This window comes from Colius striatus, chromosome 4, assembly GCF_028858725.1.
Source record: "Colius striatus isolate bColStr4 chromosome 4, bColStr4.1.hap1, whole genome shotgun sequence".
NCBI classification, from domain to species: domain Eukaryota; kingdom Metazoa; phylum Chordata; class Aves; order Coliiformes; family Coliidae; genus Colius; species Colius striatus.
The window spans coordinates 64,304,006-64,330,409 of record NC_084762.1 but is presented as its reverse complement, the minus strand read 5'-3'; the positions used below and the strand labels follow the sequence as shown (position 1 = coordinate 64,330,409).

At 36.1% G+C, this 26,404-nt stretch overlaps 1 protein-coding gene across 2 annotated transcripts in view; it reads left to right on the top strand.

The window, feature by feature from the left end:
• Nucleotides 1–26,404, top strand: part of STAU2 (staufen double-stranded RNA binding protein 2) — a 166,702-nt gene that overhangs the window by 61,323 nt on the left and 78,975 nt on the right. For both annotated transcript variants that reach the window (XM_061995420.1, XM_061995419.1), the window contains exons 8-11: nt 3,842–4,054; nt 7,030–7,167; nt 10,840–10,971; nt 14,542–14,602. In XM_061995420.1, the coding sequence (XP_061851404.1) occupies nt 3,842–4,054; nt 7,030–7,167; nt 10,840–10,971; nt 14,542–14,602 (544 nt within the window). The remainder of the gene's footprint in view (nt 1–3,841; nt 4,055–7,029; nt 7,168–10,839; nt 10,972–14,541; nt 14,603–26,404) is intronic.

Below are 26,404 nucleotides of genomic sequence, written 5' to 3'. Positions count from 1 at the left end.
TTTTTTAATATCTATTTAATCTTGCCATAATCTTTTTTATTTTCTACCTGGAGTCTGATTAATAATTGAAGCAGCGTTGCTCTTTATAGTACTGCTGTTTTTCATTTGTCAGCATGATTCATTAAGTTGAGGCAAACTCACTCTTGATGTAACTTGACCTTAGATGTGTTTTGGCCCCATGTGTTTTCTCTTGCTGGAGTTATTCTTTAAATCAGCTGAAAAGAAAAAGAAAAGTGTATTGAACTGTCACCCTTAATCAAATTCTCAGCTTTAAATTAGCCATGATTTGGTCCACGGGTCGTATCTTTCAACTGAGGAAATAGTTTAATGTATTAATGCATATAGTGTTCTTGGATAGCAGAAGCTAAATTTCTTTTTAGTGTTTTCTGTCCCTAGGCTTATAGCACAACTGTTTGAAATCATGTAGAGTAAAAAGATCTAAAATCTGGGGTTAACCAAAAATGTTGCTAGGTAATTTTTTTTTTTTTTTTTTGCTAATTTACAAAATTTGTATGTTTAGCTTGATCCAGATCCCATCTGAATCCTATGGGATTCATTGCATTGACAACACAGACTCTTTTTCATTTACACACTAACAAAGAAACAGTTTTGAATGTTTTCCAGGCACTTATTTACCTTGTGTCACACACTTAAAAGTTTTAAAGATGAAAAACACACTAGAATATATTAGTTTTAGATTAAGAATGATATTTTCACATGTATGAAAATATATAAAGATTTTGTATTAACATTCTTTTTTGTGTATATATATTTGTGTGCATTTATATATATACGAGAAAACGTATAAAACTAATATTTTGGGAATTCAGCGATTCTGTTTCTTAAGGAAGTTATTTTGTTCTTTTTTCATCTGGTCAATGTAGATGTTCTTCTATAGATTTTTTAAGCACATTATATTGCATGTAAGTAGAAACACCTATATAATGGTGTTAGTAAGACCACAAAAGATTAAGGACCTTTGTAAGGTTAATTTAGCCATATTTTACAGTTGATGTGTTTGTAATACTTGGAGAGCAATGTACAGGGATGGGACAAGACATGCCTTGAATACAAGAGTGGGAAACACTGCAGTTTGATGAAGATGTGTCCTGGTTTAGGCCCATCTAGGAACAAAAGACCACCATCAGCCATTCCTTCACTCCTGGGGAGGAGAAAAGTACTGAGGGACTTTGGAACCCCCTAAGGACAGGGAGGGCTCACCCACTACCTGTGGTCCCTGGTGAAACAAACAAGGCTACTCAACTTGGGGAAGAAAACAAAACTTAATTTAATCAGCCACCAACCAAAAACATAACAAACAGAAATACCTAACTGAGAACAACACAGAGTTGGGTGATGATGAAAAGTACAACCAGACTTTTAAGGTCACCTTCCTGTTCCCTCTTCCCAGGCTCAAGACCTTGCTCCCAGTGTCTTTAACTCCTTTCCTCCTGAGTGGCTCAGGGAGGGAGGGAATGAGATTTTCAGTCATTCTTGTCCTGGTGGCTCCTGCCAGTTGTCTCACCTCAGAGCAGGCAGACTCCTTGCCCATCCTCCCTGCTCCAGAGCTGAGTCTCTCACGGGCCGGGCAGCCCTGCACAGGCTGCTCCAATGTGCATTCATCACAAGGGCTGCAGCTCCTCTGTACTTCCTCTGGATTGGGGTCTGCAACCCTCCCCTACTCTGGCACAGTCTGCAACACTCTCCTCTTCTGGCACAGGATCTTTCCAGAGCTGCTGTCCTTGCCCTCCATGAGTCTCAAGGGGACAGCCTGTATTCTTGCCATGGGCTACAGGGGGACTCTGTGGTCCAACGCTCCTCCTTCCTTCCTCCTCCTCTGACTGCTGGGTCTGCATGGTCACTTCCATCTTGTTCCACTCCTCCACTTCCTCCTGCGCACTACAAATTTCCCTTCTTAAACAGTGATGGCAGAGGCTCCAGATTGGCCTGGCCAGGCCAGAGGTGGGTCCCACTCAGAGCTGGAGGAAATTTCACAACCTATTTATGGGGACTTGCCCTGTGACCAAGCACAAGGAGCTCCACACAGACCCCTCACAAGATATTAGCACTGATAAAATGCCCAACTGTGGCTGAGAGCAGGAGATCTGGGTGCTGAGCTCATCCCTGCTCTGGTGCAGGCAGTGCAGCTTCCTGTGGCTCAGCGTGGGTCAGTGCCTCGAAAGCACTGGTGTCTCCTCACTTGGTGAAGCACTAGTGGGCAAATTTCAAGTAAGGCAGTCTTGAAAACAATTCTGCAATTACTACCTGGAATCTTAAGAGTGGGAGGACTCCTGGACCACAACAGAAATAATCCCATACTGGCACAGATGTTGTAGTATTCTGGGAAAATGCAAAGTTGTCTGTTAATTTTCATTTTGTGTCTTTTTATTGGTATATACTGTGATAATAGTATTTGCTGGGTGAAGTTGCCACGAAAAGAGAGCTTAAAAAAGGAATACAAGCCTAAGGAGACCTCATTATAGTGTAATGAGAAAACTAAATAATGCAAGGGACACGACCTTGATAAAAAGAACTTTAATACAAAACATGTTGTAATAATATTAAGGTTGAAGGTTTCAGCCTGTTAAAGATATAGTTATTACACCAGGAGGGCTCTAGCACCTTTACCTCAGTTTCCTTGCACTCATGCATTACACTTCTTCAGCAAATGGTGTGATATAATTGCACCTACTGAAAAAATAAGTATTTGTATTGATTTTGAAGATAATAGAGATGCCTGTCAGATGCTTTAATGTCTCCTTATAGGTATTATGTGTAACAAAGATTAAATTAGGTAGCTGCTTCCGCCCATCAAACAAACTAACTGAACCTTTTCCCAGATGAGGTCTGTAATTCCTGATAGACATTGTCCAGACCAGTAAATGGTGCAGGCGTGAAGAGATGGCGTCTGTGATTCCTTGGTGAATGCATCCTAACAGTATAGCTTCCTAAAAAAAGACATATGTGTGGGTAAAAATAAAATCAGAAAAAGAGCTAAAGAAAGATACTGCGTTCAGAACTTCTTTTTATTTTTTCTGAATTACTGAAGCTTTAATAGTGGAGAAGTGCTTCAAATGGGTTTTCTCGTTGCCATCCTAAATATGTTTGGAAGGGAAAGAATAAATGAAACTTTTCAGGACTTATTGACTTTTATATGACTTGTGACTATTTTGGTAACTCCCTTCAGTATTGTTGGGAGGGAGAGCTGAGAGTTGTGGAGCAAGCCTGTGGCTGCCTTTGAAGTACACAGGATATCACTCCTAGCTGTGTACTCTGTCAAGGGGAGAGTTAAGAGCAGGCATACTGCCTGCAACTAGGACAGCGTGAATATACAGACCTTTAAGACTAAAGTTTGGGACAGTGCTTGAACATCTTAGGTTTCAATGATAATAGAAAACAATTAAGAGCAGGTTGAAGTGATGCCATATAAATACAGTTTTGAATATGTTTTACGTAAAGAAATAGCTGAAGTCTGTTGGACCTTCATGAATTTAATTTCTTTAGTGTGTATAAGCTAAGTATCTTGCAAGCTAAAAAAACAGCAGCCTTGGTTTATATATGCATTATGGTTGTGTATTTTATAAAGTTTTTTGAAAATCTGGATCTACTGTGATTTTCAGTGAAACATTAAATATGGTGGTTAGACTTGCTTTACCTAATAAGCCTTCATTTTATTTCCCCAAAGCTGGTACTGTCATTAATACTTTAGATTTTAAGAAAATCCATCTGATACCTTCAATTAGCAGAAAAACTGCATTAGTATTCAGTACGTTGCAGAGATACAAACATTGAGTTATATTCTTATAGGGTGATTTGACTCAATGTTACTTTTGTTTAAAAGGTAATTAAAGAAAGTGGACCTCCTCACATGAAGAGCTTTGTTACACGAGTTACAGTAGGAGAATTCACTGCAGAAGGAGAAGGCAACAGTAAGAAACTATCAAAGAAACGTGCTGCAATGTCTGTCCTACAAGAACTTAAGAAACTTCCTCCTCTTCCTGTGATTGAAAAGCCAAAACTTTACTTCAAAAAGCGTCCAAAAACAATATTGAAGGTATGTATCTACCTTTCACAGCATCGAGAATGTTTGCTCAGAAAATAAGTTACTTGGATTTAAAAACAGTAAAGGCTTATTTGTCGTTTTCTGTCAACATTGTGACTTATTTGCCTGTGCCAATATGCCACTGGTTTTTTTTAAATTATGAGAATGCTGTGAAATTCTCAAACATAATGGCTTGTAAGATGCTCAGCTTAAGAACTGAGCTCACATCACTGAAGTCTTCAGGAGTTTGATTCAAGTCTAGTGGAGTATCAAACCCTTCAAGCAGCTGTTCTACAAATCAGTTTACAATGAGTAGACCTAGTTTGCCTACTATCCTAAATTTGTGCAAAAGAGAAGGGTCATCTGAAGTAATTAGTATTCAAAATGGTCTAACAAAATAGCCACGTAATTTACATATATTTGTGAAGCATCAATACCTAGTCTCAGCACTAAACAATCAGATTAACTTGTCATCTTTTCATTGCAGAAGACAAAGTTTTGAAGTGGCCAAAATCTGCTACATTTCATTTTAGTTTAGGAAGTGTTATTTTGTGGGGAAGTTAATATCTTTGTACATGATTTGCCTTTGCCTGGCAGGTAGGATAGTCATTTAGGTACACATAAGGGCATATTAATAGCCTATCATACTCATTTTACTGTGGTGTAAATAACAGTGGAGAGTTACTCACTTTCTCTCTGGTGTTGCAGAGTCACTTTTGCCTCATGCTGTGCTGATCAGGAGTCTTGAGACTAGATTTGCAGGAAAAAAATGGGAAACCTTCATATCCAAAACCTATGCATCAGAATATAGTTTTAGCACCTAAATTTAATCTCTCTTTCTGTATTTGCTTCTGTTAGTTTTTTAAAAAAAATCAAACTTCATTTTTTTCTGTATTATATTATGTCTGTGGCCTGCATTGTTAGGCTGGGTGGAGTTATACCAGTATGGCTTGAACAAAGTCCTCATTGACTGTTACGTTGATAGATTGTAAAAATAAGTAAATCACTACTTTACCAAAAGTGTAACCGGTAGAAATCTGTATACTCAGTATACTGTGTACTGCAGAGTTCTGTAGGGGCAGCCGACAGGAAAAAAAAAAACATTTAAAATAAGCAAATACTTTGGAGAGTGCAAAACTGGATTTGGAGAATGTATAAAGGACTTATTTCATCAACTTGCTCTTTTCATTTGCCTTCAAAACAGAATGAGTGATCTTTTCAAAGAAACCTAGATTAATTAGATACCCATCTCCTACCGAAATTCTAGAGATCTAGTTCTCAAAAACTTTAGGAAAAAAATTAGTAAAAAAATTGTTTAATGGAAAACCATCATCAGTAATGCAGCTTTAAAACTGCAAAATCTGAAAAGACTATTGACTCTGACTGTGTCATTTTGGCAAGCTTTTATCAAGAAAGATGATAAGAGTGTAATAATGCAAAAATCTCTTACATTACCATATATCATTTACCATTATAATCTCTAATTACCCGAAGTTAACTGTATTAGAAGGAGACATTAGTATTAAAAACAACCTGGATAGGTAGGGGATTTTTTTTTTTTAATATCCAAACTTATGAAATACTTCCAGTGTGCCCATTTCTTTTAGTTTAACCTGCATGTGTTTTGAGCATCAAAAAAATGTGACACTAATTTCTTTTTATTTGTGTGTATATATATATTTATGAGGCTATATCTTATGGCCTGCACTTTATTTAGCCTGCTCTGCAATTTCTCTCTGTCTGGCGTCTTGCCCACACAGCTGCCCTTGTGCATGACATTGTCTTAATTCTTTCACCTACATCTTTTCGAACAACTTCAGCAGTTACACTTTATAGGGTTCACTGCACATCTTTCGTGATATAATATCCTTCTCTGGTCTTTGCATTCAGTTCTTGATTATCTCTTTAGAATTTGGACTACTTGTTTGTTCTTACTTGAGAAGCTCAAATAAGCATGAGTGCTTCTCTTATCCTGCAAGCAGCTTCATGACAAGGAAATAGCTCAGTAACATAAATACAATTCTACATTCAAATGCCATTTATATTTGCAAGTTCATTCTTTGTACTGTGTTATAAAAACCAGTTAAATATGAATTTCATATACATTTTTTAAGCTACAAATGTTTTCATAGATATTTGCTTTGAGAGAGCATTTGCCATGTAATAACTTATAATGGGATTTCAGAACTAGATAGTTGTAAGGACTGCAGTTTTTCACCTGTCTGTGTAATCCTGGACAGACCAGTTTCTTGGTCCTTTTGTTTTCTCCCCATCAGATCAATTTCTCCACCAGCCATACATTTTGACATGTTACTGAGAGGATTATTGCCCATGAAGCATTTGAAATGCTTTCTGAGGGGCTCACAATGTACAGCATCTCTGGCATTGGAAACACTCCTCTCTAGCTTCACTACATAAAAGTATTTTGAGAGTGAATTCTTCTGACACACAGAGTAAACTTTCTACATCATTAGTTGCATTGTAGGATGGAACCAGAAGTGTTGAGAAGGAAAGCAGGACAGGTGGGAGAGGCAGCATCTTTGTTACATAGCAAGTCTTTTTTTTGTCCCTGTGTAAATCCCACCTCATATTAGTGTACTTCAAGTATTCTAGCAACCTTTTTAAGGAGTTATGGACATAGAAATAGAACAGTGAGATATAATTGAATGATTATCTGATGAATCTGATCATTTTCATCCATCACCATAGGACCTCCATAGATACATGAGAGTATTAGTAGCTTACAGATGCTAGGTAAGAATGCTACCTGCACCAGTGGCAGACAGTAGGTATGTGTTTTTTGCCACAGTTTCGAGCTTGAGGATTCTTATCTTGTCTCATGATCAGAATATGGGAAGCAGTTTACTTCTTACTCTCTCAAAGGGAATATTAAAGAGGAGGCAACTCAAGTAAATGATTTACTGAAGCAGTGTAGTAAGTATGGATATATGCTGAAATAATGGTTCTTTCTTTTAAACCTGTTTTAGACTGGACCAGAATATGGTCAAGGAATGAATCCTATCAGTCGTCTGGCTCAGATCCAACAGGCCAAAAAGGAGAAGGAGCCAGAGTACGTTCTTCTTTCCGAGAGAGGAATGCCTCGCCGTCGAGAGTTTGTTATGCAGGTATCATCTGCTGTCTTGTTAGATATAATGTCCTTGCTATGCTATGTTCAAACTCGAGCAAAATGGTGGCATAATACGAAGTGTGTCTGTCTGTGTTTAGCACTTTGCTTTATGGTCAGTTATACAAGAAGAGTATGAAACATAGTATCAGAAAGTCTCTACTCTTGATGAAACAAATGACAATGAGGTTATGTGCCTTCTAGATGCTTTTCTTACAGTGATTTTGCATTTTTTATACTCATTTTTATTTCACCTGAAGGTTTCTGTCTTTATCCCTGATGGGTCATGATTTATTTACTTTTACTTGTGTTTTTGGGAAAAAAAAAAAAGCTATTTCTGATCAGAGAATTGCAATACAAACAAATATTCTGAAATATGGATATTAATATCTCCATATTTCCAAGCATTTTTGTTTAGAAAAATAGCGTGGTAAATATTTTCAGATATTCAGTTTCTTTGTGGCTTTTTTATATCTGAAATACCACAAAAAAGCCTTCCATCCTGTGTTTTAGCCTGTCCGGTGAAAGACTCTGTACCTAATATGGAAACAGTAGATCAGTAATGTTTCTTTAGATTTTGAATTAAGAATGTTTACAAAAATTTGATATAGTTGATATTTTGTTAGATAGCACAACAGAAAGTTCAGGAAAGAAATTTTTTCTCTTGTGTTGAGGGGTAATTTTGTGCCGGAACAATTCAGCACAGCATACCTCAACTTGTTCTGGCTTGTCTGCAAGCCACACCAAAATGTCACTTCTGTCACTTCACAAGCAGATTTTATAATGTTCCAGCACCGCCTTTTCCAGAAAATTAGCTATATTTTCACTTAAATCTTAAAGTTCCTCCTTCTTGTCTATCAAGACAGGCTAACAATCTTGGTTTCTTTGGACCCCAGTGGTCTTTCTTGTTGATTTACTATTTTTCTCTCTGAAGCAGAAGATATTGGGTTCCTTTTGTTACAAAATCAGATTTGTGAATGTGGACTTGGATTTCCAACATTTTATGCTACCTGAAAGTATTTGAAAAAGAGTGATCCTATCATAGATAGTCCCTTTTTCCATGCTTAGACCCCCAAGGGAGTGTCTACAGATACAGATGATTGCCTGAGGCATCAGAACTGTATAATTCTGTCGACTTTTAGAAAGATGGGCTGAAAATTTGCTTTTCCATAGGAGGAGTCTCAATAACAGCAGAATCTTTGGTATGAATAAAAAAAAGTCTTAAAAAGAGTGAATACATAGAAGATTCTCTCATGTAAGAAGAGTTGTGAAGGAATAAAAAAAATTGCATGGAACAGTTGCTTTGTTATGAATACTGTTAAACACTGTAAATCTGGTTTTCCCCTTTTGTAATATTTTCACACTAAAATCATACTGCTGTTTCTCCCACCTTCAGGAAGTCTCAGTGAGTTCATTATGACATGCTAAGAACCTTATCAGAATAAAAAGCCTTTGTATAAACTACTTAAACAATGTTTTCATTTAATTTAATTGAATGTGGAAGTAAAATATCCAGAGATAATATGTTCATTTTTATCTGTCACACAAAGAGCAAGTTTAGATGTGATGAAATGGATCCAATTACTTGTCCTGACTACTAGATAAACAGAAGAAAACCTCTGATGACATTAGTTGGTGTTCTGTTCCCAAAGTTAATTTCAGAAAGCTCTTTCTCTTTGTAGTCAGGCCTTTAATCCTTGATAGAGGTTATAATAATACCTAAGCCAGTTTTACAGGTCTGAGAAATAGCAGCACGTTGATTTATTGTGAGCTATGGTATAAATTATCATTTGGTCTTGTCCTATTAAAGTCCCTCAGTTTTATTGCAAATGAACTTATGGCAGATTGGCTATTTACTAATTGTGATTGTGGAACTGCATAGAAAAAAATTGTTTGTATTTCAACATTAGTAATATTTCTGTGTTAAGTAGCTAAATCTTTTTAGTTAATTATATATGTACTTTGAAGGGATATTATTTATCATTGTTATTTCTTTACATCCTCTTCTTTGTATTTAGAATTAATAGGTATTGGAGCAAAGAAAAATTAAAACTTTTAGGAAAATATATACATGATAATTTGAGGAAAGTGAATAATTGTTAAATACCATAAGTTACTAAATAACATTTCTTTTTTATTTAACAATTAGATGCCTGTTTTTACAATCCTATTAAAGCTCCTTCTGGACTGTTTCAGGTCTTTGATCTCTCAGGTTTCTTTTATTCAAATCATCTTGGCTATTTTTTTTTTTCATTTTTATTTTGTGTTTTTAACATACTTTTGAAATGCTACACTTAAGAGACAATTTGGCAAATACAATGCTTTAATGGAGTGAAATATGCCTATCAAAGAGCTATCAATATTGCATAAGTGAATAGCAATGACACTGCTAATATCACAAACCAGACACGTACGGCTTCAGGAGTTTAAGAATGATACCAAAGCCAAGGAATAAGTTTGAGCCTCATTCTTCATGAATATCTATTGTCTATAAATTGCCTTTATTTTGAGGTTTTACTTATTCCTAGAATCATAGAATCATTTTGACTGGAAGAGACCTTAAAGATCATCGAGTCCAGCCTTCATCGCAGTCCTATCAACTACTAGACCATTCCCTAATTGTAACATCCACTCATGTCTTAAAACACCTCCAGGGACAGTGATTACCACCTCCCTGGGCAGCCCGTTCCAATGCCTGACAACCCTTTCAGTAAAGAAATTTTCCTCATATCCAGCCTGAACCTGCCCCAGCACAACTTGAGGCCACTTCCTGTTGTTCTATTGCTTGTCACCAGGGAGAACAGATCGACCCTCGCCTTGCTACAACTTTCTTTCAGGGAGTTGTAGAGAATGATAAGGTCTCTTCTGAGCCTTCTTCAGGCTAAACAGCCTCAGATCCTTCAGCTGTTCCTCAGATGAGACGTGCTCCAAATCCTTTACTAACTTGGTAGCCTGCCTCTGGATCCTCTCCTCAATGTCCTTCTTGTAGAGAGGGGCCCAAAACTGGACACAGCATTGTGCAACCTCACCTCCCTAGTTTTATGAAAGCCGTCTTATTTGTCAGAAGCCCTTATGGAGTATAGATGACGGGTCCAATGAGGAGCCTTCTTTCCAAAAACTATTTGAATAAAAGCTTGTCAGATGTAAGTGTAGAAGAAGAAAGCAGCCCCAGCAGCCCCCACGTTACTTGCAGTGCGAGAAGGTGAGAGGAATGCAAACAGGGGTTTTCATCCTTCTTTAGAAATCATTTGCATTTAGATCTCCAGATCATTACTTGTGTCTCTGTTCTGGATGCTGGGGAACTACTGCAGGCAGCACTCCTATAAGAAAGTGGAAAGTACAGATCCTGTAGTGCTTCCAGTGTTGAGGAAGAGTGGAGGAGATTTTCATTAAAGAGAAAGAGGCTGACACAGAGGGTGAAGGAAGAGAGATACAACTGTGTGTCCACTAAAATACAGAAAAATGTAGCTCTTTGGTATGAGTTTGGAGACCTTCTGAAAAATCTAAACAAGCTCTTTGTGTGTGAAATAGTATTGTAGTCCCCTTTTGCACTGTTCTTGCATTTTTAAGATCCCATCTGCATCAAAAGAGCTGACAGTTGATGGTAGATCAACAAGATTATTACATGATGATATTAAAGACTCTTGCATTATGATCAACATTTTATCTTTAGGTAAAAGTAGGCAATGAGGTTACTACTGGAACAGGCCCAAACAAGAAAATAGCTAAAAGAAATGCAGCAGAAGCAATGTTGCTACAACTGGGTTACAAAGCCTCTACTCCTCTTCAAGACCAGTCAGAAAAGGTAAGAACCAATTGTTATGGTGCCTATATTTTACTCTTGTCTAGATTTTTAGCCATATCAGCTAATCCCTTGGTAAGAATGGAGGCTTAAACTCGTGCGCCCCCATTTTAGGGATCGCTTGTCAGACATAAGCCTTTGTTTAGCTACAGCTCTGTAGCTATACTGAGCAGTAAGTGCAGCCTCTCCTCTTGTGAGAGTAAGAACAGAAAATGTAGTTCCATAGGATATTGTGTTTGCAAAAGTGTACATGTTATGTGTGCACCTCTTTCTGCTTAGAAATCAGGATGAACATACTTCTTGCTTTTATTTCATTTTGGGCATCCATGAGAGCACCGAGAGGAATGGTGTTAGTGATTTTCTTACCTGAATTAGCCATAGTAGTCAATGTTTGTCTTCCTGTTGCATATGCACTAAAAGCATTCCAGAAAAATAGTGACCTTTTCAGATTTGATGATTGAGAAAGAAAATGTATGTAATTTTTTTTGTGGAAAAGGAATTTACATTTTCAAATCACATGTATTGCAAGTACATATCCTGATGTTAGCAATATGCAACTTAGCACTCCTCTCCTCTTGAGTTTATTGATGGGAGGTTTTGTAACCAAACTGGAGTGTTAAGATTTTGCCTTTTGTATCCTGAAAAGATACTTGGTAAGGTATTTGGCTAGACTGTAGACTCTAAACAGTTTGTCATATACAAAGTCACTGCTTGTATATATTTTGATCATTGCTTAAAAGTTTGCTGTGGCTGCACCAGCTAGCTCAGGTCAACAGAATGTTCTGCTGGGCTTTTCTAGAGACCACATGATAAATCTGAATATAATATATATCCATATAGATATTCTGAAACACCCTTTCTTTGAAAAAAAAGAAAGAAAAAACCATAGAACAGATACTCTGTTCTATACATTCTGTTTCCCTCTTCTTTGAGAGGAGCAGCTCTATCTATGCTATTCATACCACCTTCACTACATTCTGCAATATATACCTGAGTCATATACAAGTGTGCAGTACTCTAAACAGAGTACTTGGAAGCTAGATGGTGTTCCTATTGGGAACACAGTGTGCAGTCATAGCCATTTAAGAAGAGTTATAACAGAGTCAGATGAGAATTTGTTTTCACCAGAATGCTCAGACTTTTCTGCTGTAGAAGACACTTTTTACCAGTTTCAACTTTTTCTTCATTACCAATTTGTCCAGTGGGCTTTTTGAAAAGCAACGGAAAACAAGAAAATCGACTTTTTTTTTTTTTTTAAATAACGGGAAAACATAGGTTTTCATTCTTGGATTTCTAATTGAGTGAACTATTTTCAGAGATAAAGCCTGAAAAAAAATCAACCCACAACATAGTTGCTTTGGAGAGCTTTACACAGTGGAAACTTGTGGTTACATCCTTATCCAAAAATGAGTGGCTGAAAAGGGATGCTGCTGCTTTTTTTCGCTATATTTATTAAACTATTGTTTACAAGTGCATTGTCTTAAAAAAAAAACAAAACAGGTTAAATTACATACTTGCAGATGTAAATATCTTAGAATTGATAGAATAACATGCAATTCCCTAATATTATCCTGAATACAATGTACAAATATGATACTGTATAAAAAAAATTGAACTCAAATTTTATGTAGTGGCAATGTTCAAGATCATGAAACAAATTTTTATAGCTTTGTTGGGGTTAAGGACATAAAATATCAAGAATATCTAGCTTTATCTTTTTCATATAACAACTTGAACATATTTGAAGATACACAAGTTTGTGTAGATGAAAGCATTTTAATTCTGTAACTAAACTATGTTGGAGAAGATGGAGAATAACCCTTAGATCTCTACTGATTGGAGCATTGTAAAATTCTTTCCATATAAGTTGCACAATAAAGATGTAATATTAGAAGATAATTGTTTTTTGATGCTTTTAGAAAATGCAACTTCTCTTTCCCCTACCTCCCTGCAGTTCCCCAAGTCCTTTCATCCCCATTTTCCTCCTTTTTAAAAAAAAGCAGAATCAAATTGTTTTTCACTTAACCCTGGTGCATAAAATGTGACTCTAGTCATTCTTTTAATGAACACTTAAAGCATTTCAAGAGCCATACGTGGCACTGACAGCAGCACAGGTAAACAGGTAATCCAGGTGGTGTAAAAAAGCAAAGACTGCTGTTTTCTAAGGCAGTCTAGTTCCTGGAAGCAATCAGTTACGGCTGTGCTGAGCCCTGAGGAGAACAATTTGGAAGTGCCTGGGGAGACTTTTTGCAGCTATCAGAATTTGAGACTGGAGAGTTATAATGTCTTAATTTTTTCATGTTTCCATATTTCTGTTTCTTCTTGCCACTTTTATTTTCTTAGAAGAAAAACAGTAGATTGCATTCATATGAGACAACAGCATTAAGGATAATTTACTGATAGGTGAATTCTTGTTAAATTCCCTGTCATGATCAACTTAATAAACAGTAAAAAGAGAGGAATGAGGAGAGTTGGAAATGTTCCTCTCATGTTCTACCATCATGCTCTATTATTGTGCGTTGCATAGGCTGTAAGCACATTGGGAGTTACATGATGAGGAAAGACAGAAAAACAGTGACAGGAATAGCTGCTTTGCTTAGTGTGCTCTTCCTTACTTTTTCCCAAGGAAAACTTATCATCTAGTAGTCTGCATTACATCAGTTTAGTAATCTGAACAACTTTAACACAACCTGTGAGATGCAGAGGTAGATTTCAACCTTCTCATCCTCCTTCGCATGTCTTACTTTTCCCAATCAACCCTGTCTTCCAGAGGGAATGATTAAAACTTTGTCATGGTATATAGACTGCTTTGCTACAAGCAAAATCTCAGTGAAATCTGAAAAGATCATTTGTTTCACATTCATAGAGCTGACTGTCAAAAGCTCCTGTTTTGTGGGGAAGCTTGGACTTGTTCATCCACATTTATGCATAAACACTGCCATCTCATCTGCTGTATAGACTTCAGGAGGATCCTCATGTTGAACTTCTGTGTTAATTGCCTCCCTTTTCTTGGTCAGAGTAATAACTGTTGTTACACATAATTAATTTGAAAACAGACAGCTTCCTCAAAAAAGTAAATAAAATGATGGAAAATTACAATATTTTTTTGCTTCCACTTCAGTAACTAGATGGATGCCTAGCAAGTAAATATTTTGAAATTACACTCAAAGTACACCCAGAGTAGTATTTATACATACTTTCATAGGCAGATATTAGGATTTTCTGGTTTTAGAATGTAATTTTTCTGTTGTCTGTGTATGTTTTCAGTTGAGAGTTGCTTAAAATATTTGATTTTAAATCTGATTTGATAACATACTGAGTTGAGCCTAATCCTTGGGGAAACATTTATATTTCAGTGTTATGCAATAGTGGTTAATGTTTATGCATGAAGGTACATTCCTCAAGTAACCTATTATAGACAAAAAATATGATGTGTTAGCAAAGTTTTGTAAGCAGATATGGCAATCCCAAGTCATCCTTTTTAGAATCTTTCAACTGAATTTATAAACAGGAGTGTTCTGTTTAATAGAGTAGTTTGCTCTTTACTTATTTATCTTTTTCTACCTGTTTCAGCTTGGAGAAAACAAGAATTGGAACGGCCAGAATGTTGGTTATTCTGAGCCAACAAGTAACAGTAAGTATTACTTTCCAAATTTGTATTTATACGTACTTTTCCTAGTGTCTGTAGGGTTTGGATTATTCAAGACACTTGAAATACATCAGGCATGATGTCAAAAGCCTTCCTAAAGCCAGGATAGATAACATCCACTGCTCTCCCTTCAGTCATATATCGATTCATTTTTTCATAAAAGGCAATTACGTTGTTGAGGCTGGTTTTTTGTCCTTGATAAATTCATGCTGATACTTCCCAGTGGTTTTTTTTTTTTCTCCTTTGTGTTCCCACAAGTGGCTTTAAGAGGTCTTAGTGCATGGTGTTCCAAGGAACTAAAGTGAGACTGACCAGCTTACCTTTTTCTGATGATACCTTTCTTCAGACATTGGAGACCTGTCCTGATCTCCATGACTTGGAGATAACAGAGTGGCCTCACAATGACATAAGCTGGTTGACTCAGCGTGCTAAGGTATATCTCATTTGGTCTGTTGGACTCATATGGGCTAAAAACTTGAAAAGAGAACTCTGACTCTGATCAGGTTCCACTATTGGTAGTTTCTCGCTTCTTTTTCTGTGTCTTTATGCTTTGTTTGTGTCTGTGAGAGACCTTGTTGGAGAAGATGTACTTCAGTTTCTCTGGAACAGGTAATGAATCGGACTGACCTTTGCAACTTCATAACTAACTAGATTTTTGCTGTTTAGAGTGATAAAGATAGATCTATGAGCTCTGGATTTTTCTCTAGAACTTGTTAAGAGTTCCAGATATTATCTCCCTCAACTAAGGGCTGTACCGGAGAGATGAACAACACACATGAGCTACTATCTGGTTTTTGTCTTTATACATCTGAAGGACTTGGTCCTAAAAGCAGGTTTTCAGGGGCTTCAGCAATGTTTAAGTATATATGTGGTCCTCCCAGTCACTAGACTTAGGGAATAATTGTGCTTCAATTTAAACAAAAGTTTGCTAGTATTTAAAATGATATTAAATTCAGCACATACCATTGTACCTCCCTGAAAGAAAGCATTCTACAGACTTTTAAGCCTTCTTGTCATCAGTACCCTTTAGTAGTTCTAGATTATTTCTGTTTGCATTGACAAAATTTCTTAACATCTTCAAATGTTAGCATGTTGGAATTTGGGACAGCAGAGTAAGACCTCTCTTTTCTCTCCTATCCTTGCAGTGTTTCATAGAAAAGATTTTTATAGATGACATAACAACCATCTACTACACTAACAAGAAAAAACAATCCCTTTCCCAAGCAAGAGAACCTATATATTTATACATGTAAATTGAAATCTAGAAAGAGAATGCAAAGGCAAATTCACTCAACAGGAGACAAGATCAACAAAAATAGTATTTTAAACCTGTGCTGACCAAAGAACTTATTTTTTCATAGTTTGAGCTGCACACAGACTTTTTTTGCAGCAGAAAAAAAGTACAGAAACAGGTTTTCATTCTGGGATTCTTTTAAGAGTTTGAACCCAAAATGTTACCAACAAGCATATGTATTTTTAATGATTTTTTAACTCTTAACCTCATAAAGAGTATTTTTAAAATTTACAACTTAACTGTGTTTTCTGTATAAAAGCAGAAGAGGAGATGACTCTATTACATTTACATAGAGGACAGACCAGTCTTTCTTCACCTTGCATTCTCATCCAGGATTCATGGAAGACCTAGAAATGTAGTTTTCTTCTCTAAATACGTTAATGTGGTATCACCCCTGACTGAACGGTTGCCAATAGGTCTTCTGAGTTTCTTATTGAAACCTCTCTTGGTATTTCTAAACTAAAGTGGCCTTTCTGTTAGAATTATGAATCTACTGTATTGGTGGACACCATATTAAATTTTATTTTTATCTTGAAAACCACTGTGGTAGTTTCTATACTGTAGATCTTTCAACATCTAAATTTATGTGTATTGTATAAAAAGGAACCACAGATTCCCAGATAGAAAATGTACAGAACATTTTCATATATTGTTAAGGTAACCAGTAGGTTCAGTTGATACTTTCCTACTGCATGGCTCTGTGAAGAGACCTGTTTTTTGGGATGTGACTGAGGTCAAGGATTTCTGCATCTGGAGAAAATCTATGCAGTATCACTTGATATTTTTCACCAGCTTTCCACAGGCATGATTACTTGTTGAAATGCTGTACTGATGTTTAGAAGGAGATGGTTTGACAGTACATATTTGTGAGCATTTTATCTGTGTTAGTTTCTCATACAAGGGATGCGTAAAAAATCCTGAAGAACTAGCACTATTAAGAAGTTTTCCTACGTACAACTGCTGATCTTCCACTAAGCCCCAGCATCCAAGATAACTTCAGAGCTTTGTAGTCAAGGAGAACTGAGAAAATGTAAAGTATCTTCTTTTGATTAAATCACATGAATGCATGATCTCTCATGCACTTAAGAAGTGCAGGGTTTTTTTTACGGCAATTCCAAACAAGTTTCACTGTTTGAGATGAAAAATAATTACATCTTTTGAGATATGAATGTGGTCATATATATTTAAGAGCAATGGTTGTTGGTAGGTGCATCTACTCTTGGCAGTGACATCATTATTGTAGGAAGTTTCCAAGAGGACAAATGGAGTCGCTTCCTCCTTAGTATGTCCTTGTTTGTAAGAGAAGTGTACAGTTTGCATTCGTTGTCACAGTAACACCTAACTTTCAGTGGTCTTGAAAATCTGAGGCTCCAAGATTGTTTACCATTTGGGAGTTATTATTCAGATTTCCAGTAGTTTTATTCCAGGAAAACAATTCTATCCTGCTAGGACAATGTCTTTTTTTACCTGTCTTTTTGCAGACAGGTACTCTTTATTTGCATAATCCTCTGTGTTTCTGTCTGATAGTGTATGAAATAAAACTGGAACTCTCTACTACAACAAACCCCAAAAATGTAACTGTTATACACTTAAGTACATTTGAAGAACAGATTTTGTTGTAGCCTTATCATAATAATTTGTTTTTGCTGAGAAATGCTATACAGTCTGTATCCTCCCACATACTTGAACAATACAATTTTAGTATTCTGTATTAAATATCCTTGAAAATTAACTTCTGTTCCCCCCTATCATATTACTATCATTGCGACTTCTGTTCCTCCTACTCACTGGCAAAGCTTCTTCCCACAGGTTTACTTCTTTACCTTTCTTATTCATTTCACAGTCTTAAAGATGAAATAAGGAGCTTGGTTTGGGATATCTTAGACATTTTTAATATATGAAATAACAAGAATGTTGAATGATTTTTTTTCCCTGATACTTCTGGAAGAGACTTTGAGACATTGTGGGCAGACCATAGGTATTGAAAAGCTCATACAGATGGACAAGCTCATAGAGATGTTTGCTGTCAACAAAATACTCATTTATCTCTCTGTATTTGACTTAAGCAGTTATCAACAGAAGCAAAGCATGAAAGAAACAATCATAATGCATTTTCTTTTTTCTATGGTAGCTAGCAACAGGACAAGGGGTAATGGGATGAAGCTGGAACACAAAAAGTTCCTTTTAAACATAAGAAAAAACTATTTTACCATGAAGGTGAGGGAGCAGTGGCACAGGCTGCACAGGGAGGTTGTGGAGTCTCCTTCCTTGGAGGTCTTCAAGACCTGCCTGGACATGTTCCTATGTGACCTGATCTAGGTGAACCTGCTTCTGCAGGGGGGTTGGACTAGATGATCTCTTAAAGGTCCCTTCCAACCCCTACCATTCTATGATTCTATGATTCTGGTGAACACATTTTGGTTCTATATTTCTGTAGATGAGGTATGAAGAATAAAAATAAAAGGAAAAAGTAACAGCTTTTGTATATTACAATTGTAACAAGGCAAAAGTGACTCTAAATGTTTTTATATATTCCCCACCCACAGTTTTCCATAGTGTAGTTTTTCTTTATCTATTTCCAGCAATTTTGAGAGTCACAAAGTGAATACTGAAAAACTAATAATAATAAAAAAATACATTCAGAGCAATCCTACCTCTCTATAAAGGACAGACTCTTTGTTTTTCTTGCCTAATGTTTTATTACTACGGATTCATGCATAACTTTACAGTCTTTGTTCTTCAGAATACATCTGTTCCTGCTGTTTGTTCACCACCTGAAATCATAATCATTTGTTTGTGACATCACAATTAGTTTCTGTGAAGATGATTACACTGTCACCAACAGATGATTATGATTTCAGATGGTAAATGAGCAGCAGGAGCAGATGATCTCCTAAGGAACAAATATATTTGATCTCATGCAATTGTTCTCAATAAAATAAACTTCAATGAGAAAAAAGCAAATAGATATTCAGAAGAATTTCCTAAATATCTGATGAGAAAATTTGAGCATTTTTTTCTGTAAATAACCTGTATTTTAGTATTTTTTTAAAAACTACTTGATAGTGAGAGATTAAGAATACAAGATACATAAAAACCATGAAAATATAGGATGTTATTGTAAGCCTTTACTGTATGATTACAGTAAAATACAAATGCTTACTTAGGTGCTTCTTTACCAGGTTTTTTGTGCAAAAAATAAATGCATAATAAATAGTGTATGCTAAAACATCATTGCTTTGGAGGAAATAAGATGTATGTGAACTTTATAGTTCTGTCTTTCACTATTTTTAGAGGTTTTTTAATAGTCCTCTACATGTTTATTTTTCAACTGGGGATTTTGGTGAAGACTTTCGGTAGAAAATTTAATACCCCAAGACAATTTCATTTCCATGAACAGTAACTGAAATGTACTTTTTGGAAATAAAGTTTTTGTTTTATATTTCAGACATTTAAAATTGCAAATTATATGTGTTACATTTTGCTGAAATGTGTAATTCTTTTGGGTGTATTTCAAAGGTGGTTTGCAGTGGATTGTATGAATTTTTGCACACTTAAGTACTGCTGTTTAGTTGGACTTCACTTTTGAATTGCTTCCAAGCTTACTAAACTTCATCAATTGGAATACACTCTTGTAGAATTTAGACTGATAACATTACAACAATTTCAGCATTCATTGAATTATTTTTCATTATGAATAGAAACCACGGTAAGAAGGATTGACAGCATCACTTATTTGATGAAGCACAGGCCACATAACAGTAATTCTTCGTGTTTGGTTTGGGGTTTTTTGATTTTGTTTTATGGTTTTTTTAGCAAACACACTGTCAGGTGAACATTACACCATCACTATGTCTTTCAGGGAGCTGTTTTATCAGCTAACCTACTTGTCTACAGTCTTTATATCCCATGACCTTGGCTAGACTCTCTTAGAGCAGTTGTTTATGTTTAAATAACATCTTGCATTTGTAGCTGCCAAGTTATGTGCTAATTAAAAAGAAAAATAATAAAAATTCATCCCATCTTCTAGCAAGGATCTGAGATAACCAAATTTTCTTTCTAACTGAAGACCTAGGAAAAAGAAATTTAGAAGCAGAGGATATTTGTACAATTTTTTTCTTCCCTAAGTTATTGAAGCCAGGAAATCAATGCCCTATTTGGGATAGGTAATAATTATTTTTCAGTTCCGTCTAACAATGAGAAAGACATAATAATTTATCCAAAATAGTATTTTTTTTTGAGAGTTGAAAAATAGTTCTAAAACACATAGTATTAAAAACCACTTCATATTAACAAAGCAGCAAAGGGAGTATGGTTATTATATCCTTGCTGTTTTGAGAACTAGTGGCAGGATTCTGATTAGCATTTTTGTGCATAAGGGATTTGGCCACAACTCATATGTGTAAGACCACAACTGTAGCTGGTCCTCCTCCTTTCCCACGTTTCCCCTTTTGAGCTGCTCAGGTGCTTAAAGTAGTGTAAGTTTCTCATCTTCAGATGTGATGCTTGCTTTGCTGAGCTTAGAGCACAGTGTGTATTTCATAAGTACCTAGTGTTTTAAAGATGTGCCCAGCAAGCCGAGAAACCTAGAATTGTCTTCCTTCTTCACAAAGGGAATACTTACGGGGTACAGAGAAATCCGAATAATGACAGCTACCTTTTAGAGATGTGTGACTAATGTCATAATGATTTGCAGATGGAAAATAAAATAGGTTCTGTCAAAATGCCAGAAATCCACAGAGAAAGAGTGGTGCAAAGGAACCGTGACTTTGTAGTGTATCTGTTGATTAAAGCACTTATGATTGAAGGTGCTGATATGTATCCTGATGTTCTCTAGCTGGTTTACAAATATTCTATTCTGCATATTTTAGATACAGGTTAAACCCAGCAATCGTGTTGCAAGCCAACCTGCTGCCTGGTTCTTGAGTACTGTGGGCTCTGTATAGGTAGGAAAAGTACACTTTGGCTGTGAAGCTTGTGGTTTGGATGCCCTCAGACAGAGAAGACAGCTTTCTGGAAGACTCTGCCAAACAGTTAGCCTGTTGATGTATAAAATGGATACAGAGGTGGCAACCACCATGACAGTAGATGGTCAGATCCGTGGATAAAGATAATTTCAGAGAAATTACCCTTTGCTTTTGCCAGTCCTCTAAAATTCCTATATGAACTAGATTTGTTTCAGCTTGCTAGTATATTCCTTTAAAAAAAAAGTGCATGTGAAATAGCAATGCAGAGCTGTTTTTTGATGTTAACTCTCAAGTTCAGGTTTAATAATTTAATTCTGCAAGTTATCTGCATTTGGATTTCTGGTTTTAGCCTAGCAAATGGAACTTTAAAATCATATCTTATATAATGCACATTATATATTATGTATTATATAAGTTGTATTATATTATATTACTAAAATTATAGTACAAGCTTAATACTGTGTTTCTTTAAATAACTTTTTCTGAAGTCTTTTTTCCTTTTCCTACTCCCTTCCCCACAACCTGGAACCTGCTATGTACCTCATGCTTAGTCTCAGATAATAGTGTCCTTGAAGAAATGAAGCACTTGAACTCAGGCTTCATTGCTGTCGGGACCAAGACTTAATTCTCCATTCTGTCCTCCATCTCCTTTTCTTTACATCAATCATCTTATCCCCATAACTTCCACTCCCCAACTGCTTTCTCCTCCTCTGATTTCATCTTCACTAATACTTATGCTATGTTTGTTGATGTCCTCCTTGACCTTCAGCAACCTCTCTGCCCTTGTCTAGTAGACTTGCTTATTCTTTCATCTTTTCTCCATGTAGGTCACACCTTTGTTTTCATCATCAAAGTTCTCATTCCCTTCTTAATCTGTGAATTAATAGTCTTGACTGCACAGGTCACCCCAGTTCCACTTAGGCACTCTCCTAATTGATTCCCCCCAAAAAATCACTTTCTTGCAGCTTGACCAGCCACTCACCAGCTTGATTTACTTCTGCTCCAAATTCACTCATTCTCTTTACTGATAAGAATACTGACCTTCTGCATTTAGATTGGTTCTTTTTAGAACCTGCCCTAGACTATCTGGCACACAGATATATTATTGAATACTTATGATGCAGAAATTATCATGTTAAAATAGTGGTGTGGGCATTTCAGCTGTTTATTGGAGTATTTCATAGAATATCCTGTAGAAATTCCCCACTGCAAGCACAGAGTCTTATGGTCCCAAGCAGGAGTAAAGCTGTGGGCAATTTCAAAGGACTTTTCTCATATGAGTTAAACACCAAATCTTACAGAAATTTATACAATTTAAGTCTCCTGCAGTACTACAATTTCCTTTTTTGCCTCTACAGAAAATGTTCCAGTGAAATTAAGGTATCAAGGCTTGACTTCATGAAGGACTAGATAGTATTTCCTTCAGTGTCATGGTTATTTTATGGTTAAATAAACTAGTATTTTAATGAGTGACTTTATGTAACATCAGTTTGTTTAAGGTCATGTAGATGAGATCTTTCGATTGGAAGACCTTGTGTAATGACAAAACATTTTTTCATGTCTGAATATTGCAGTAGCTGGTGACTTAGAAATACCACAGATATCTGTGTTGAGTAGGTAATGATTGCATCCTGCTATTTGAAGCCAAGATTGTGTGTAGACTATTACTGAGGACATAACAGCCATACTATCTGTCTGTTCAATTGTTTGACTAACGTTTTCTGAGTTCCTACTGAAGCGATAAAACAAAACCTGTAAATATTCTAGTATATAAATAGGCTTTTACAGTGAATGGAAAGATGATTTCTTTTTATGATAATGTACATTTTTCACTCCCACTATTAAAATAGTTACGGGGTTTTGTAAATTCTCTTTTTTGCTCTCAGTGGATTTGTAATGGGCCATGTTCTAGGGCATGTGGAGAACCTGTCGGTCCTATGGAGGAATTATTGCATGTGAAAGTCCTCCATGCCTCTTAAGGTTTTGTCCATTTTAACTTACATTAGAGTGAATTCAGATTTAGATCCGGGTCTAGCTTTTTCTGCTTAATGCACGAGATTTTGCCACATACTTTAAAACCGCACAATGTAGGAGGGCTTTATTCAAATGTGAATACAAGCAGCATAATCTGAAAGGAAGCTTTTCGAGGAGTATCTATAAAGCATTTTATTCAATTTCAACAATACTAGTTACCTCTTTATGAACAGTCTATTATTCATCCAGTGATGAGTTGTTAATTTATGACCATGTCATCTAAAGAATGATGTCATGTTTTATTTTGCATCGTTTCACAAGACATGTGAAGGAAGCATTCCTTAATGCCAGTGCCCTGTATCACTGATTGTAGTGCCAGGAAGAGCATGTGCTCTTCAGGGTGTCAGTGGAAGTAATACCCCACCTGATGCTGCTTCTGATGCACCGCGTGTAGCTTTCTTGTAGGAGAGGTGAAAGTCTAGGGAGAAAACTGTAGTTCTCTGGGAAAGAATGAATTTGGGGTTTAGACCAAGTACAGTGAGTGTCAATGGAAGGTCAATGAGTGACCTGGAACCAGGAGAAGTAACTAAGTGTAGGCAGAGGAAGAGTATTCCTACAGTGTGATAAAAAAAGAAAGAAAAATAGCACTAATATATATGTATGTAGATTGACAACACAATCCTGAATCTGTAGGTCATCTTTTGGAATTGAATGATAAAATAAAAATTTTAGCTTTTCATATTTTCCAATCATCCTAACAGAAATAGAAACTTGAAAATGTGACACTGGGAATGCCAGTGCAGACAGTAATACCTGTGAGTGTACAGGCAACACCATCATCACTCTGAACAAGTAGCAGTGGGCTACTTGTCACTGTCAGCAAATTCCATTTTTGTGGAGTCTTATTATGTGGAGGTGGTATTGTCAATCATTCTCCTTCCTCACTCCGTTATCTGTGCAGAAAGTCTCTCCAATGGTTAGTTTTGTTTTCCATGAACTCCGAAGGGAGCAAAGGTCCAGACAGTGAAGGACCCATTTATAAAAAGGACCCCCTCCCATCCCAGCCAAGGGCACCCCGTCTTCTTAGCCAAGGCAACCCTAAAGAGAGGCTTAGGGACAAAAATAACACTACTTCAACAGACCTCTTAGAGACTGCTTCTGCTATTGCTGCTATGAAAAGAAGTGAAATTAAAGCACCGAGGTTACACTTCAAGGGGAAGGCTTGTGAAGGATATTTGGGTCATTTTGTATCTTAATTGTATGTTTTCCTTGGATTCGCAACTGTTTTGCAGTTGTCTAGTACATGACAGCAAAAGCAGACAATGTAAGATCAAGAAATGTATCCTAGGTAAGAGAGAGACGTCTTTGGTGTAGAGTTTTCAGAGACTTCAGAACATTGTGAGAGCCTGCTAACAATTACCACCAAGGATGAATAAGACTTGTTTTTCAAATGTTACTGATTAAATTGCATAGCTAGCCTCCATATTTTCATAGCACATTTCCCCCCTGGTTTAGATAATATAAGTGGAAATTATTGTAACATGTTTCATGAATGTATCTCTAAGTTAAATGTCCAGCAGAAGGTGCAATGTTGTTCATCTGAATAGTAGTATTGTAGATCCTATGACCCCTAAAATGATGATGCTACCTTTGAAGTGTGCTGAAGTTAGTATGGGATAAATATTTAGTGGATACAAAAATCTTTTTTTTTTTAGCTGCAAGACTTAACAAAAATATGAAAATACTCACCTAGAGATGTTCTTTTGCAATGCATAAAGGTGCTATAGTATTAAAGTGCTCCTTTGAAGATGAATCAAGATAATTTCTGAAGAGTTCTTTTGTTCTCACGTTTAATCCTCTGTTGATGTCATACTTCTTGTCTTGTGATAACTTCTTTACTACTGTAACTCAGCTGTTACATATGTACACTCTTCTACCGTTCAACAGAGGCAAAAAAGCAGACATCGTAATAGTGAGGAATGATACTCAAAAAATCCTCAGTAATGTATTAAAATTAGATAATGAGTTGCAATTAATATGTGCTGATAGAAGTTTTCAGAGAGACCAAGTTTTTATTGGCTTTTTAAAACAAGTTTGGAAGAAGCTTCATGAAACATAGTCCCTCAATATAAAAAGTTAATAGCTTGCAACTATATTAATGTAATGTCTAGAATATTACATTACTTTGTTTCCAGAGATAATCGATGATGGTAATATTATACCTGCCTTTCAGAGCCAATGTATGATTTAAATTAATTATTGCTTATAAAGCACTTTGAAGTCTTTAGCAGAATAGTGTTGCATAAGTGTAGAAGTACTATTATTAATTTAACATCATCATTAAAGCCAATACTTTAGGAGCATCTACTATACTCTGCTCAATATCTTTTTATTCATCATATGCTGCATATTAGCTATTTTAACATTTAGAAAGCTTAGTAATCTGGAAGTATTCCAAACCATTGTTCCAGACAGCAGTTAGATATTTGGGTGGATCATGTAAAAACAGTGAAATGGCTGAGAAAGCATGTAAAATGTTTGTTTTAAGTAATATTACATCAATGGACTAGACATCTGCAGCACTGGACTTGATTTTAAACTTCTTTAAACTTTTTTTTATGTTAACTTTGTACTATGTTTTTCTAAAATCGATCTGGGAGGGCTAATATATTATTTCTAAACAGGTATGCTGTGTTACCTTTTGTTCCATTTTCATTTCTGTTTCTCAGATATTTGTAGGGAATCAGATTTGCAACAGACAGGTCTTAGGAGGTGGTGAACACTCAATATCACTGTTGCTGTTTGGTTTTATAATCTAACATCAACTGTCAATGTCTGTATTGTCTATTTTAATTTTCATTCATATTACCCTTTGTATAACAGTATTTAAAAATGTGAGCAGTGGTAGGCCTTGGAGGTTATAGCTTCAGAAAAGGGGTATGAAACCACTCTTACAGTGATTATACGGTTATATTCTAAATTGTCCCAAATGGAGAAAATGAAATTTTAGGGACCCTGTCCTCCATTTTTCCCACTTGCATCATCTGGAATTTGTGCTTAGCTCTAGAGTCCAGCACAGGGTCCACTGACTTTGAAGACAGTTGAAGGTCTGGATAAAAGACCTTTAGAGTATTCTAGACAGACTTCCCAGCTCCACAAAGGTAGGTGAGGAGAGCAGTCAGGTGCATTAAGAGATATGTCTTTGTGAGTGGTATAAGCAGATGTTCCAGTTTTATGAAAGCAGTGTTAATTTAAAAGCCAAATGTGTGATTAAATCAATTAAAAGATTCACCTGTAAGCAGTTTGCTGAGTGAGCAGTGAGGAGGTTCAATTTTCCCCATGTAGTTGAAAATGAAGATATTAATTACTGGTAATATTTTCTGAGTCTTCTACTTTGTTTAAAAATACTACTTGCACTACTAGGGTTAGAGGAATCTTTTCTAGGTAACTAGAAATTATTTTTTTTCTCTTCTTTGAATTTATTCCACATTCTGAGATGAATGTTATATGTACTACAAGCCTTTGATTGTACTACGTACTAAAAGTACTGTA